General features: G+C 41.1%; 1 protein-coding gene across 1 annotated transcript in view; it reads left to right on the top strand.

Annotated features, from left to right (window-relative positions):
• Positions 1 to 16,143, top strand: part of MYLK4 (myosin light chain kinase family member 4) — a 101,469-nt gene extending 85,326 nt beyond the window's left edge. The window contains exons 7-14 of the mRNA XM_084620342.1: positions 341 to 450; positions 2,340 to 2,481; positions 4,714 to 4,784; positions 6,239 to 6,367; positions 7,263 to 7,415; positions 7,767 to 7,845; positions 9,673 to 9,748; positions 11,813 to 16,143. Coding sequence (XP_084476468.1) covers positions 341 to 450; positions 2,340 to 2,481; positions 4,714 to 4,784; positions 6,239 to 6,367; positions 7,263 to 7,415; positions 7,767 to 7,845; positions 9,673 to 9,720 — 732 coding nt within the window. The 3' untranslated portion in view covers positions 9,721 to 9,748; positions 11,813 to 16,143. The remainder of the gene's footprint in view (positions 1 to 340; positions 451 to 2,339; positions 2,482 to 4,713; positions 4,785 to 6,238; positions 6,368 to 7,262; positions 7,416 to 7,766; positions 7,846 to 9,672; positions 9,749 to 11,812) is intronic.
• The last annotated feature ends 434 nt before the right edge of the window (positions 16,144 to 16,577 follow it).

Raw genomic sequence — 16,577 nt, 5'->3', positions numbered from 1 at the left:
CATTTCCCCATCAGTCTGACCTCACTGCCACCAAAGCCAAGAGCGCTCTCTCCTCACTGCTTCTCATTATCACTGACTGTCACATCGCCATATATGGCCTGTGCTATACAGGAGGTCAGACCAAATGATCTAATGGTCCCTTCTGATCTTAAACATGGATGAATATTCCTGTCGCCACAACAGCCATTAAAGGAAAATGCTGGGGTTAATGGGCAGAGGTGAGCATGTGGGAAAGATGTATTTACCCATGCCCCCCCCAATTCAAGCACTGACCCTATCCCATTGTGTTAGGTGTTTGCTATAAAAGCCTCAAGTATAATATTCCTTACTCTTTTCACAGGAAGAAGTAAAGAATGAAATCAATGTCATGAACCAGTTGAACCACGTGAACCTTATCCAGCTGTATGATGCCTTTGAATCCAAAAATGACATTGTTCTGGTCATGGAATAGTATGTATATCTCTCTCTTTCCCTTTTTTGCTCTTCCCTCTTTTCCTGAGGGTGCAGCATTCCATGTCCATTTCTCCTGAAAGTAGAAGTGGAGCTTCTCAGGGGTGAAAAAAGCATATGAAAAAGTTTGAGTCACAGGAAACCATATTGAAAGAAAGAGTTTTCCTGAGTAGTCGTTCATAAACCTTGTTCAATACTGTCATGATGATTTAAAGCACCGTACTCGTTACACCATCACTCAAACTCCACAGAGAGAAGGAGAGAGAGAGAGCGCTTTAGATGAGTGATCCACGGGATGTAGTTCTCTGTAATTTCCATTAGGTGGTATTGTCTGTCATCCATGAAAACAGGCCTGGTAAATCTCCAGTTATGTGAGGAGAATGCACAGCCTTACCAGAGGACAAGAAATACATGCTGGCTCTATGCCATTGAGGATTACCCTTACATTGAGCTGATCCTCAAGCTGATCTTGAGGGCCAGACTACATTGGTGGTGAAGCACAAAGCAGCTGCAGAGCACTGTAGAATCAAGTAGAGGTTGTCTAGACTCTAGAGAAAGCCAAAACTTGGTGTATCATGCACATGGAGGAGGGTGGTAAAAGGTGCAAGTTATATTGGCTTGGACTCTTCTGAACTTTCTTAGACTTAGGGCTTGTCTACACTACAGACATGGGCAGCGCATGCACCCCCCCCTTCAGGGAGGATAGCCCCCTGCCCCACCTTTTCTTCCCAAGGCCCCACCCTGCTCCGCCCCTTCTGACCCCTCCTCCCTGCCCCCCCGATCATGCTGGCCGGCCTACCGGTGCAGCCCTGAACCCCAGCCAGCGCCAGGAGCAGCCCTGAACCCCGCCAGCTCCCAGAACAGCCCTGAGCCCCAGCCGGCCCAGTGGTGCCCGGAGCAGTCTGGAGGCCTCCGGGACCAGGGCTGCAGTGGGGAGCATTAGCGGAGGTTTGGGGAGGCTTAGCTTCCTTTGACCTCCATTATCCGTCACCCATGACTACACAGCCTTTACGGTATAGCTATCCCAGCAAAGCCCTCTTGTCCAGACACAACATAAAGTGGCATAAAGACTTTTCCTACCTGCGTAGCTACACCAGCTCCCACAACAACAGTAGCTAGGCTGACAAAAGCACTCTTCTGTCGGCATAGTTGCATCTATACTGGGGGATTTGCTGACGTCAGCTGGGGGTGGGAGGGGTTGATTTTTTTCACACTGCTAACCATCATACCTATGGCAGCAAAACTTTGTAGTGTAGACTAAGTCTTTGATTTGCTTCTGAATTTGGCCTGCATACTTCAGAAATGGCAAAAGCTAAAATTCTGCAAAAAAAAAATATCTAGTGTTAAACTGAGGGTGTTCTAGAATTTTGGATGACATTTTAAAAATCTCCATTGTGAGTTGAGATGGGCTCACACTGGAATCTTGGATCCCAAATCCATCAAAGTCTGGGGAGGTTTGGATCTAGATCCAGGAGCCTGATTCTCAACTGCATTGCCTCAGCTTTATGCTGACATGACTTCGCTGATTTCACTGGCACAAAAACCATGTTAACACAGCAGAAAATTGAGCTCAGGTCCAAACTTTTAGATTTGGATTCATCTAAGATAGTTGGATCCAAGCTGGTAGACAGGATCCAGGCACCCTCAAACATGGGGAAGTTCAGGTCGGGATGGAGCTGAACCAGTTTGTAGAAGCCAACCCCATTGGGAACTCTAGGGAAATTCAGATCAGCATACAAACTTCATATTTTGGGTCAGTCTCACTTTGATCATCTGTGAAAGAGTCTCAGGAAAATGGTATTTTGGACCAGTCTCCAGTATATCTTCTGCATTAATTTCAAAACATGAATTTGGACTCAGTGACTGTTCTACCATTTTTCTCTCTGCAGTGTGGATGGAGGAGAATTGTTTGACCGAATTATTGACGATAACTACAGTTTGACAGAGATGGATACCATCTTGTTCACAAAACAGATCTGTCAAGGGATTCAATACATGCATCAGATGTACATTCTTCATTTAGACCTGAAGGTACAGAACAAGATGCATGCTTTATGCAATAGTAACTTGTCCTCTACCATAGAAATTAATTTCCCTAAGCGAAGGCACCTAAGGTTCTGTAGATTCCCATGGCATATCATGGTCTCTGTTAAATCAGTGTAAATTTACTTTAACCACATTGACTTCCATTAAATCACTCTGGATTTTTGCCACTGTAAATGAGATCAGAATCTGGAGAAGATCTCATCAAGCCCTGTGGCTTGAGCTTTTTGAGGATGATTTTCCAGCAAGTCAGCTACTGACTACAATATTTTGCACTTCTGTGTCATCTTTCACCCATGCATCTCAAGGCATCATGCAAACATTAATTCATTCAACCTCACAGTGTCTCTGTGACAAAGGTAAACATGATTATCCCAATTTTACCAGTGGGGAAAATGAAACACAAAGGGATTAAGTGGCTTGCCCCAAGTCATAAGACAGGTCAGAGACAATGAAAACCCAGTGTCCTATTCTAATGTCTAGATTTCACTGCCACTCATGAGCGTGAACAGCATCAAAGGAAGGTGTGGTTAGTGACAATTTTTTTAAAAAAATGAGGTAAAAATTAAATGAAATTAAAAATCATTGGTGATATATTGCTTTTAATCAATTTAAAAAAGCTCCTACTAGTGTGTGTATTTAAAAAAAAAAAAAAAAGCAAATGCTTCAAATTTTGGTCTAACAGTATATATGCAGAGACCAGTTAATTTTTAATGGGTTAATTGGCAAGTTCAAAACATCAGTGCTTGAATAGGTGTCTCTAGTTAGGACACAAATTTGCAGCAGATCTTTATCCCTCTCCAAGGCCAAGTTTTTTGCTGAATAATAAACTTGTCAGTTATCTCTGTTGAGAGCAGGAATAAGAGAGAGATGCTTAAATGCCCTTATTTTTATGACTAGCTATAAAACTTACTAATGATTGCCAGGTTTACAACAAAGGAGAAGGAAACAACATGTTTGGAAGTTTGTTTTTCTTGGTTTGTAATTTGCTTAAATAACTGGAAGTTAATATACTTGTATCTTCAATGTATTTAAAGCACAGTATTGCATATTTGGATCTCACAGACACTTGTGTAAGTCAGTTGCAATTCCAGAGCAAGTCCCTTTTCCTTTGTAAATATTCATAGCCTGGAAACCTATAATCAAGAAATCTGCTCTCTTAATTGAGATTAATTTCTTAGAGTTGGCACAGTTTTGATGTGAACTCAAAATGCAGAAAAGGAGGCATGCTAACATCCAGGGAGTTCTCAACAGAAACTCTTCCAGGCACATAATGACCATCAATGGTGATTCTATCCAGTTCTCCTTGCTCATAGATTACTTTGTGATATGAAGGTGTTAAAATGGAAGAATTAATGAGACTCATCAGGGCCAGTGTCTGGGACACAGAAATTCCATTATGAGAAATATGTTTTAAAAAAATGTGAAATGCAAAGTGAATTAATAATGGTGACAATGGATAACTAATGTCTTAAGTGTTTAGGCCTGTTTTATTTCAAAGAGGACACCATCAGCAACAAGACCAGGGTAGCTATAAAACTGCTGGCAGTGAACATAAGATTACATTGTAGACATTTATACTTCAAAGACAATGGTCCAGATTCTGCTCTTCATCTGGTATAAATCTGGAGTAATTCCATTGATGCTAATGGATTTATGCCAGTAAAACAGAGAGCAGAATTTGGCCCTATGAAAATCCAGAAGGGTTTAACCTATGAATCCCACCTCTAAATGTCTGAGAAGAGCGTAAAGCTGATTTGATTAGTATGATGTATCATCAGGCAGTTGCTGCCAGAACAGCAGTGAACTCAGAAATCTGGGGCACAAAGATAAACTTCAAAGCACTGCAAAATCATTTTTAAAAAGTTCTGATGTTGGCTCATTAAGGGCTGTAAAATCGCAACGCCAACATCCTGAAGCCTGTTTGGAAGCTCCTTCGCCCTCCCACTAATGAGTCCTTTCTCTGAACTGCTGCGTTATATCAAACTGAGACGCCCTGGAGAAGAAAAAGCAGTACTGGCACAGAGTCCAAAACCTCAAATGCCACATGATTGCAGAAGGAAGTACCCACAAAGTGAAACCTGCCCAGAGACGAAAGCACTGAGATGCTTATTTTATGCTTTGCAGTGCTTTTAGTTTTGATTCCGCTACAGTTCCCTACAGATCCAGTTTGTCTTTGTCATTTCTCTTAAAAGTGTGTTTTCTCTTTCCTCCTGGCAGCCTGAGAATATCCTGTGCGTGAATCGAGCTGCTTATCAAATAAAAATTATTGATTTTGGATTGGCAAGAAGGTATGTACATGTAATCATGCTAATTATAACACATGAAATAGGAAACAATCTCAAAAGTGTTATGCCTTTGGAAGGATGAAGCTGATGCATAATAGCTTCCGACCACCTTTGGAACAAGTTTAAGGTGGCTCTTTTAGTGATGAGCATCCTTAAATTAAACAATGGATAGTGGTATGGTATATTCACACAAGAACGTAGAGTAAAAAATGTTAGTTTAAAACCTGTTCTCAGCTGGTATGTCTAAAGAGGGTTGGCCATAATAGACGAGACCAGTGGTCCATCTAGTCCAGTATACTGTCTCCAAAGTTGTCTTCAGTACTAGCTGCTTCAAAGAAAGGTACAAGAAACCTGCAGTACACAATTATGGAAAAACCTGAAGTCCTTATACTAAGACTGGATGTCTTTCTAAGAGACATGCTCAAGCTCATCCTCACCATGGGCTTGATGCAGGAATTACCGATGGAAATTCTCCGGCCTGTTATGTGCAGAAGGTCACACTATATTATCATACTGGCCCTTATGTCTACATCTACATTAGACACCCTGCTGCTGGAGCCATGCGCTGCAGTGAGGAAAGGCTCTGGCAGGGGCTTTCCTGCAGCGGGGGAAGACTCCAGCAGCAGGACATTACTCTGCTAAAAAATAGAGGGGAGATGGGGAGGCATGACTTGGGTGAGTAGAGACACAGGCGCCAACTTCTCATGGCATCGGTGGGTGCTCGCACCCTCCAGCCCCACCCCCATTCCAACCCCTTCCCTCAAAGTCTCTGCCCCCTCCCTGCCCCAATTGGACCCCTCCTCAAATCCCTGCCCCAGCCCCGCCTCCTCCCCTGAGCACGCCGTGTTTCCCCTCCTCCCCCCCGCAGCTGTTTCACAGCGGCAAGCACTGGGAGGGAGGGGGAGAAAGCAGGCACGTGGCGCGCTCATGGAGGAGGTGGAGGCGGAGGTGAGCTGGGGCGGGGTGGGGCGGGGCGGTGCGGTGCCGGTGGGTGCAGAGCACGCACCAATTTTTCCCCATGGGTGCTCCAGCGCCTATGAGTAGAGAGCCATGTAGCAAGGTACATATCCTCACCCTTCAGGTGTCTCTGTACTCTACTTGCCTAACCCGTGCCTCAGTGGCTACGCAGCTGTTTTTATCTGCACTAGGGGACTGCATGTATAGGTACACTACACGCTGCTGAAAGAAGGGTGCAGTGTAGACACACCCTATTAATCTGTGAAACCTAAGTTTCTTTCTAACCCTATTACATAGAAATCATCTTATACCCTGAAGCATGAAGATTTCTCTCTCTTACAAAAACTTATTTTCATCCTTACTGTTGTACCTCTGATTGTTCTTGTTTTCCATATCAAATGTCCAGTCCTTTTCTGAATCTTACAACATTCTAAGCATCAATGTTAGAAGTTGTATTAGACGTGAAATGGGTATTGACTGTCCCTGTTTCCTTCATCTAGATATAAACCCAGAGAAAAACTTAAAGTGAACTTTGGCACTCCAGAATTCCTCGCTCCTGAAGTTGTGAACTATGACTTTGTCTCCTTTCCCACGGACATGTGGAGCGTAGGAGTCATTGCCTACATGCTGTAAGTAGGACTTGTATCTGTAATGTGCACACAGTAATTTATATCGACTTTCTGACGTTTGCTATTAAACTGGAATATTGATAAAAGCTGTATCTGGGTTTCAAATTCGTTTGCCCTTCTGAAGTCTTTATTCGGGGAAAACTCCTGTTGATTTTAATTCTCTCCTGTCACATCACACATCTCAAGTGAACACTTTTTACTCATTCTGTGCATGCATTTTCCGTTGACATCAGTAGGAATTCCGCATGCTGAATGAGTGCAGAATATGCATAGGGATCCACAGTTTAGAAAAGAGAACTGCTGTGCAGATCATAGAGTAACATTTTGCCCTTCAAAGGTGCATGATTATTTTTACTTGTTTTATTCAACCTCAACAAAGTTATAATGAGTTAAGGCCTAATCCTGCAAAGCGCTGAGTGCCCTATATTTCCATTGACTTCTGAATGTGCTCAGCACACGGTAACTCTCAAGACCAGGTCTTAATGGACAGCAACTTGCTGCGAGGGATTAGGAGAACAACCATGAACAATGAAACAATCCCAGAAAGAATATCACAAATCAAGAGTAGGAAGAAGGAACCACAGAAGAATTAACATAAACTATGTCCATTCAGATAAGAAGACGCTGGTAGTGAAGATGTGGGTTATGCAGCTATAGTGAGAGTTAAGCACTGGAAAAGGTTAGACAAAGAGATTGTGGAATCCTCATCATTGGTGGTTTTTAAGAACAGGCTACACAAACATCTGTTAAGGCTGGTCTTGGTTTACTTAATCCCACTACTGTGTGTGTGTGGCGGGAAAGGGGAGGGGAATGGACTAAATGAGCACCTGAGTTCCCTTCCAACCACATATTTCTATGATTCTGTGTTTTTCATATGCTATATAATATTCTTTAGGCTCAGTGGATTGTCTCCTTTTCTGGGTGACGATGACAATGAGACTCTCAACAATATCCTGGCTTGTAGCTGGGATTTCGAAAATGAGGAATTTCAAGATGTTTCTGAAGAAGCCAAAGACTTCCTCTCAAAGCTTCTAATCAAGGAAAAAAGGTATTCAGATTCTCACCATTCCATACCTTTGAAATCTACATTTGTGTCTACACATTACAGAACACCAGAAATGCTCTGTCACTTGTACTGCTACACTTGATGAGCACAGTAGCCATTGTGATTTTGTTTTGCCTATGTAGAATATTGTTAAATTCCACACAGTGTCCTGAGATTACATGAATGTATTTTCACAGGAGTTAACATTTCCAGTTGCCATTGTTCAGCTGCCATCTGGCACAAAGCATCACGCAATACCAAAAGGATGAACAGCACACACCACTGGCTAGGGCATAACTGTTGAATCCTAAGATCCTCTATGTATCACTTACTAGTGTTCTGTTTTTCCTTTAGCTGGAGAATGAGTGCAACTTCATCCTTAAAACATCCTTGGTTATCAGACCATAAACTCCATTGCGGACTACACAAGCAGGTCTCCAAGTTTAAATATTCTTGTTCTTTGCAGATCTGCCAGTGCTTTTTTGTTCTTGTTACCTCGTTATTTATTCTGAGATTCTCTTCTTCTGTACTTGAGTCTGTCCTGCTGCTCAATTATGTGTAATTGTGATATCTAAACATTTGTTTGCTTTTGTTTATTTTTTAAGGCTGGCATGTTTCTGTGTGTGTTCACTGGCTCTTGCATGTCTGTGTGAAGAAGTACCCATGATGTTGGTTACTGTACATTGTTGAATGGATCGATTTGTTAGCAAAATAACAGATAGATTACAACAAACCATTAAACACCGGTTGTGCAAAGTTTGCTAACTTTCTTTCAGTTTCCAAACAAACTGGGCAGGTTTGGCTTTTAAAATCTCTTCAGGTTCACTTGGGGTCCTGCATGAAATCTTTTTAAAGGTCAATCCCGCCCTTTCCCTTCTGACACCTTCCCACCTCCTAACAGAACATGGAATTCCTGCCAGGACACATCATTTACCTTAAACAACCTTCAGGGGACCATCAGACCCTCTCCAACTTCAGTGTGTTTGGGGCTGGCCAGCTCAGTGCTAATCTCAATAGGAGCATCCCTTACCTTGCTCTAAACATTCCATTTGGCTGCAACAGGGTCATTTTGATTTAAAGTAGTTTTTAACTTAACTAGTCAGTAGGTTTTGGAGGTTAAAAGCTATTGACTATCTCATCATTGGGTGAGGCTGAACCATGTGGTTTCATAACCCAAAACAGAAAAGCCTCAGAAGAAGATACCTGAGGCTGCCATACATTTAGGATTCAAAAGTTTGAGCCTTTAAAATGGATTCCTACATTTATGCAGCATTTGGAGCACAATACATCTTTGTTCTGCTTTTCTTTAGGCTTGTTATCTGCATGTAAGCAACAAAAGTCATTAAAAGGGCAACGAAAACGTAGCAGAAAAATGAAAGTAAATAAAATTACTGTAATGTACTGAGTCTAGCATATAGGTGTCAGTGGTGCCTTCTATTGAACAGAATCAGGCCTGTTCAAAATCAGAACTGTCATTAGTAGGTCAGGGTCTCTTCCTTGAGCTCAACTGGTAGAGCCCTGTGCTTTTAAAGCCAGAGGATCTGAGTTCTTTCCCTGCTGCTGAAGTTCCCATTGTGACAACCAGAGCTGGTCAGAAAATGGAAGAAATTCACAAACATTTTATTTGTCATTTTTTCATTTGCATGGAAATTTTCTGAGCTGCTCTAGAGACAAATGTGCAGTCTCAGGTGTCCATGAGCTTATTCCAATACTTAGAAATATCCACAGATGTACTGGGAGGTACAAAACACATTCTGATGGAAAATTTTTTTAAAGTAAATATGAAGGGATAGAGGGAGAGTCAAAATTAAGAATGTTACACTTTTAGGTACACCTCTAGAGGGATATCAGGATCATTTGTACCCCTATTGATATGGCTGCAGTGAAGCCATGAATATGGGGAAGAGGCTGTCATGGCGTAGAGCTGCATGAAGCCTGGACCTCCTCATGAATGGCTGGATCCTATTGCCCCTTATATGTTGGGGAAACCCCTTTCCCCCATGGAGAACCTCATAGAGATTTCCTCCACTCCGACCTCCCTGCTATAGTTTCTCTGTGCATACTCGTACTTGTTTAAAAAGTAGCTGTATTAAATAGGCAGGTGTTTGCAGTGTTTTGCTATAGAGCCAGTCTGTGTATATATATATATATATATACCTGTGCTGAATATAATATATATATGTGTGCATTATATTCAGCACAGGTAAGAGATGATGAAGCTCAACTAACTCTTCCAATAATGTTGTCTCCTTTTTTCTAGAGGAAGGCTAAGTGCCACTCAGAGTCTGAAGCACCCATGGCTCAATGACCTTTCCAAGAAAGCTGCCAAATGGAAGGTTTGTTTCAAGTCCCCTTGTTTCTCTTCAGAAATAAATGTTGCAACATCTATAGAAGGTATCAGTGGAATACGAGAAATGGCCACAGTTAATATTGCTGGAAGATTTACTCACCGGCACCATCTGCACAACTGTTTGGCAAGCAGTCTGTCACCAAAGCACCAAACTATAGGCTTGCTCTATTGATTATGACCATCGCAACAGTGTGAAAGGGAGGAACAGTGCGAAAAAAATCATAGTTTATATATGAAACTGCACATACGGCAAACTCAGTGGGTGAAATCCTGGCTCCATTGAAGTCAATGGTAAAACTCTCATTGACTGTAATAGAACCAGGTTTTCACCCAATAAATGTGCTGGAAGCTTTTGGTTTCATATATAATGGTTGTACGTCTGGTTTAAAAAGGGATAGAAATATGCTTGTATAGTAATTTCTTAACAAAAGGCTATGGGCCGTGTCCTCAACTGGTTTAATTGGTGTAGCTGCATTGACTTCAATAGTTCCAAGCTGATTTACTTGAGCTGAGGATCTAGCCTTAGATGAAGTTGCCTTGTGCTGTTGAGGAATCTGTATCAAACAGCACAGTTGAGACAGGGCATCTCTTTCCTTTTTCCCGGATCACTGTCTTTGCCCTTCCATTGGCAAACACTTAATTAGTGGTTCTCAGGCTGACGAGGTTGCCTCCCCTAAGGGGGCCAGGGCGACACAAGTCTGCTCTAATTTTCTGTCTCTGGTCTTTGGCTGAAGCGTATTCACTCAGCCACTTTGAAATTTACTTAACCACTTTCTCAGATGGCAGAACCCCCCCCATCCCCCAATACACCACTGCACCAATTCCCACAGCATCTCTTATGAACTACCATAGGACTGGTGCTTCCTTTGAAGCACTGTGGGAACCAGTGCAAATGATTTGGGGACAGATCTGAGGATGACTGGTTGTGGATCATGGTATGAAGAAAGCTGAGAAGCCATGCATCGTAATAACCACTTCCTTTTAGCATTGCACCATGAATAATGACTGAGATACCAAAATAAAAATGGTACCACTTTTCATTGTTTGTGCTAATTGTTAAGGGTATTATCATCCATCTCTTAAGAGCCAGTCTATAATTGATGTTCGCTTTTGTTTCCAATGTGTTTTGTAAAAAAAACTATCATTGTTCAGCGGGGCTATAAAATTCTTAATCTATTATGATTCACTGTCACTTGCATTTGATATCTCCTTTCCTGAGCTGCCAAAGCCACATGGTTTCTTAGTATGCTAATGTAGTCACACCAAATATTGGGGAGGGACATGTTGGACCCTCTTTCTACTGATCCTCATATCACTGGAGCGATGCCAATTTACATCAGCTGAGATTCTGTCCCATCTGGGCAACAGCCACACATTGAAAAATATTTTTATTACAAGAAAGCAATTATCTGTCTGAGGAAAAAAAATCAAGTTTGAGATAACCTTGATTATTGATGGCCAGTCCAGTGAAAAAGAAAATAAAATTTTCAAATACACTTTTTAATGCTTTATAAATAGTAGCTAACTTGCAGTCTACCTTACAGGAGGAGATGGTTTTTAAAAAATGAGTTTTTCAATTTACTCCACAAGTGGACTCAGTCGTTACTGTGTTTTGTTTTTAGAACACAATCTTTGGGGTTGCCTTATTTAATCCATGATAACAGATTCATGTGGCAATTGATTTAAGCATGGTATGGTAAATGTTTGATGTGATTGTACAAGCAAATGGAGATAATCACAGACTCCCATCCCATATGACAGCAGTGACAAAATGACAGCGTTGTTGCATTTCATGAGAAACCTCCTGAATTTTTTTTTTCATTGAACAAAGAGACCTAGTCTTTTTTATGTTGTAAATAGCATTAAATGATCTTTCACAATCTGAGGTACTGGCGGGGAGGGGGGACTCTTTGTAAGCAGTCAGATTCTGCATTGCTTTCTCTCTGTCACACAAAGAAACCACCTGTGATGTTCCTAGGGAATTGGACCAAATAATTGTATTGAAAGTATATTGCTGAATTAACTAGATTCTTGGTTTGTTTATTTGCAGAAAAGCTGCTGTGTGGTTACTGCTGGTAAGAGATTTGGAGATATCAGCAGTTCTGGTGCTTTGACCTTGTGATGACTTGAGGCTTTTACTAAGTGGACCAAGACCACTTTAGCTGCAGGAAAAGTTCCAGCATTACTGAGCTACTTTTTCTTGCTTCAGCTTTCAAAAGAGGAAAACAACTGCTGCAGTTCACAGGAACGTGTCTCTGCCAGAACACCATGTAATCTGTGTCTGAGATTGCTATGCTAGTTTGCGTTCAGAATATTATCTGTCTTGTCTTTGCTTTCTTGATTTAGCTAGTGAGAGATCTTTGGGGTTTAAATAACATTGGCTCTTTCTCATCTCAGCCCAGCAAGCAGAAGATCCCTGCGTTACAACGGTAGTTGGAGTTGATTTGAGATTGAAACCTCAAATTGCTTTTAAAAAACAGCTGGCTGTACATTTAAAACTGATTATACTCTGACAGTGGAGTCAACAAGGACTAACCCCACTAAAGTTAAAGAAGCTACGCCAGTGTATTAACAGTCTCACAGACAAGCTCTCAGTGTACGCAGGATGCCTTTAGAGTAGAGTATGCTGCATACAGGACTGCCTTTGGTATTTCCTAGCACATCACATTGGTACTGTTTTAAGTTCAGTTGAGTTAAAAACAAACGAGGATGTTTTGTTATCAGGACACCCAGATTCTCATCTCTAGTGTAAATGCAGAATTAAGCCCTTGACTTCAGTAGAGAACGACTTCAAATCAGTTACTTTGGATTTATGCCAGTGCAACTGGCTAACTTCCTTGTTGTCACTAGAATTACACTGGTGCAAAACTAGTTTGTGGGTGGAGAATCGGCCCCCTAATCCTCACAACATAGAGTGTACTGTTTGCTTCTAGGAAATGGCTTATTTAAAAGATCGCAAAAAAATTTTTTTAAATATTTTCTGTTGCTTCTCCAGATTCCAAGCTGTTCTGATACATGGCTAGAAGAGGGGACTGGGAGTCAGGCTACCTGTACTCTATTCTCAACAGTGTGTGACCATGGGCTAGTCACCTAAACAGCCTGAGCCTCAGTTGTCCCATCTGTAAAATGGAGATAATGACACTTAATTTTATATAGTGCTTTTTGGGTTAAAGACTAGATAAATCCAAAGTATCTTTATTATTTTACTTTACTGACATATTGTTGTGGCTTTGGATTTTTTTTTTTGTGACTACTAAGTTTCTAATTAAGCAACATGTCAACACAGCCCAGTATATTTTTCTTGAAATAATGGCATATCTTGTTACAAGGCAGAAGGGTAAAGGTCAACTGAGTTTAACATTAGAATGGCAATAATCCCCACGTAATGACTGTCATATCTTTGCGCTTATGAAGTGATGTTTGTATATAAAATTTCAAGGAAAGAGTCAGATGCATACATTTGTTGGACAGCATGCATATGACATCCTTGACAGCCAGTTACAGAAATCCAATTTTGTTCAGAGTTCAAAAGCTGTTTCATTTTATATACTCTTAATTTATATATACTCATATATACTCTGAGTGAAAGCTAGTGTGCTGTATTGCATGCTGCAAATACTTGCATACATACAGCAACATTACTACCACAGTACAATAAAGGAAGAACCTAGAAAGCACTGTCCCATTTTGACTGCTCCGACCTCCTGTTTAAAATCTTAGGGCCAAATCTTTAGGCCCAATTAAGGATTAGAAAGCATACCTTATACTTACCGTGATAGTGTCAAGAGCTCAATCTGTTTAGCTTAAAGAGAAGGTTAGTGGGTCACTTGATTACAGTCTGTAAGTATCTATACAGGGAACAAATATTTAACAGTGGGCTCTTCAGACTAGCAGAGAAAGGTATAACACAATCCAGTGGCTGGAAGTTGAAGCTAAAAGAATTCAGACAGGAAATAAGGCATAATTTTTTAACAATGAGAGTAATTAGCCATTGGAACAATTTCCCAAGGGTCATGCAATCCATCACTGACCATTTTAAAATCACAATTGGATGTTTTTTTAAGATGATCTGCTCTAGGAATTATTTTGGGGATATTCTGTGGCCTGTGCTATACAGGAGGTCAGACTAGATGATCAGAACGGCTCCTTCTGGACTTGGAATCTGTGACTCAATCATCATACGTAGTCCTAACTCAAATAAACTCCCACTGCCATCAGTGGGAGTTTGTCTGTGGAAGTACTGAATAAAATCTAAGCAAGGGAAATCAGGATTTTGGCCTGTCAGCTGCTTATTGTCAGTCACAATTCTCCTTTGTCTGTGCAAAATAAATGTGAAAGTTACTAGAACACCTCTCCGTAAAGCTAGAATTCATATGATGTTTCGCTGCTCTGACTGCGCGCAAGAGCCTCGACACTGCGAGCATTTCGTATGATAAACAATTCAGTGATCAGACTAAAAGCAGCAGGCTAAAACGGAAATGATGAAATTTCACTGACACAGTTCAGGGCCAGTATTGTGTTGTTTTTTCCTTAGTGTTTTTTATGTAACTTGCATGTAATTTTGAATCTTTATAATTATACTAAAATAACTGTGTGACTATAGTCTTATAACCATTACCTGCTTTAATATGAAATTCAGCTGGTGGCATTTGGTGTTTCTGGGGAATAAAGAACATGCATGCCCCTGAATAATAATAATAAAGAGCTAGAGAGTACCTTAAAGAAACAGACCCGTATTAGCAGGGTGTAGAGGGATTGCACTGAGTCGGAGTCAGCCACAATTTCTCCAGTGATGATAGGGGATTGTGGTCTCCGCTACACTCTTTTACAGAGAACAGAGTTCACTACCACCACGCCCTCTTTTGGGTACGCACACATACACATGTGAAAGCTATGGGACCCCAATATTCTCCACCCACTTTGGGAGGCTAGTACCACTGTCAACATCAGTCTAAAACACTTTTGGAGCTCCATAACCCCAAGGCTGAGATTGGCTCTAAACCAGGGGTTCTCAAACTTCAGTGCACCACCACCCTGTTCTGACGACAAAATTACTACATGATCTTGGGTGGGAGGAGAAAGGGGGCCAGAGCCTGAGCCCTACTGCCCCTGGTGGGGGGAGAGGAGGCGGAGCCCAAGGGTACCAGCCCTGGGTCCCAGCGAGTCTAATGCTGTTCCTGGAGACCCCATTAAAATGGGGCTGCAACCCACTTTGGGGCCCTGACCCACAGTTTGAGAACTGCTGCTCTAAACCATTTAAGGGTGCAGTGTAGGGGAGAGGAGCGCTTTTTGTTCTCTCCTTCATTTGTGCATGTGTGTGGGGCCAGATCCAATGTGGCCCCTAATATTGTAAATGCACTCCAGGGACGTGACTTTCACTCAGATGCTAAAATACAAGGTAAAAGCCAGATTCCAAAGTCTTGGTTATGCTAGCATTTTTAAATTTTCTACCAACGCACTGTCAGCAGTGCACCTCTGTCAGTTGTGGCAATGGTGGAAGCTGTGATGTAATCAGGCTGATGGGGTTTTAACCCAAAATCATCTGGATCTGCTATCAGTGAAGATGACATGTATTTTATCTCACCTGCTGTTGATTTACACTCATGCTTCTATTGCTGATGAAGCTGCACCAGCAACAGAGCACCAATGTGAAATATGAAGGGAAATGGTAGTGTAGCCTACATCACTGATGTGCTATTATGTTCATGTGTGCAAATGGAGTAATGGATTTATTTATTTATACTTAGTGTATCTTGCAATGAGCACTGTATGTTGCAGATTAGGATCCGACCCAAAGCATGGTTGCAGATTCACCTTCAAAGACCATAACTTCTACTGTCATGAATTCAACAAGAACTTCAAGAGATCAAGTGATCCTTTATTCATAAAACTGTTAGGGGGAACTCTTCAGACAAATTAGGACACATTTGTCCTGCCCCAAGTTGTTTACAGTCTCATTTGCACGTGCCAGTTTGTATTGATTTAATTATCATCCCATAGTTATTGAACAAAAATGTATTTTGTAACAGCTGTGTTTTTTGCAGTCTGTTAAATTTACAGCAACCAAGTTATGTACATCTGTGCGGGGGGGACACCCAAACAGCTGTATTTTTTTAAAAAACCCTACTCTCAAATGTGAGTGTTTAGCTCCCTTTAATGCCATGTATGTGCAGCTAGAGGTACAATTTGGTCCTCATGGTATAGTGTGGGGAAAATAACAGCACCGTTGTCAGTGTTTTAACATTGATAAAATACATTTAATTTCTGCAGTTGAATGTGAGACAATGAGGCAAAATGCCCCCTGTACATTGCTTTCACTATGCTTAATAACAAATGGCTTAAATAACTATTAATAATCATTAGTGCTAATAAAAGTGTCTTATAAAATGTTGTTAGAGATATTCATTTGTTTTCCAGCTGTTGAAATTTTAGTAAAATAATACTGACACAACTTCTTTCATAGAGTTTTCGAAAGGACAATTCTGTCTCATTACACTTTGAACAGCATGCTGTCTTGTTTTCTTTTCAATTCTGGTTCGTTGTTTTCTTTACTACATGATAAGTACCAGCTATAGATTGCTATATTAAATTATTCATTTGTTTAACACATAATTTTTGATTTCACACTAGCTTAAGAAAATGGATTTTAAATAACTGTCTGAATGAGTAAGCCGTCTGTGTGTTTGCTTATTGATGGTTTTGTTGTATATCGCTTTCGAGATTTCATTTGGAAACTGTGAATTCCTGTGCTTGAGAACAAGTTTGGGTGCAAAGGGCACTTTACTAGCAGGGGTAATTGCATTCAGCTGTGTCTT

Source organism: Lepidochelys olivacea (genome assembly GCF_965140295.1).
Source record: "Lepidochelys olivacea isolate rLepOli2 genome assembly, chromosome: 2".
Lineage (NCBI taxonomy): Eukaryota > Metazoa > Chordata > Testudines > Cheloniidae > Lepidochelys > Lepidochelys olivacea.
This window is presented reverse-complemented; position numbering and strand designations above follow the sequence as displayed.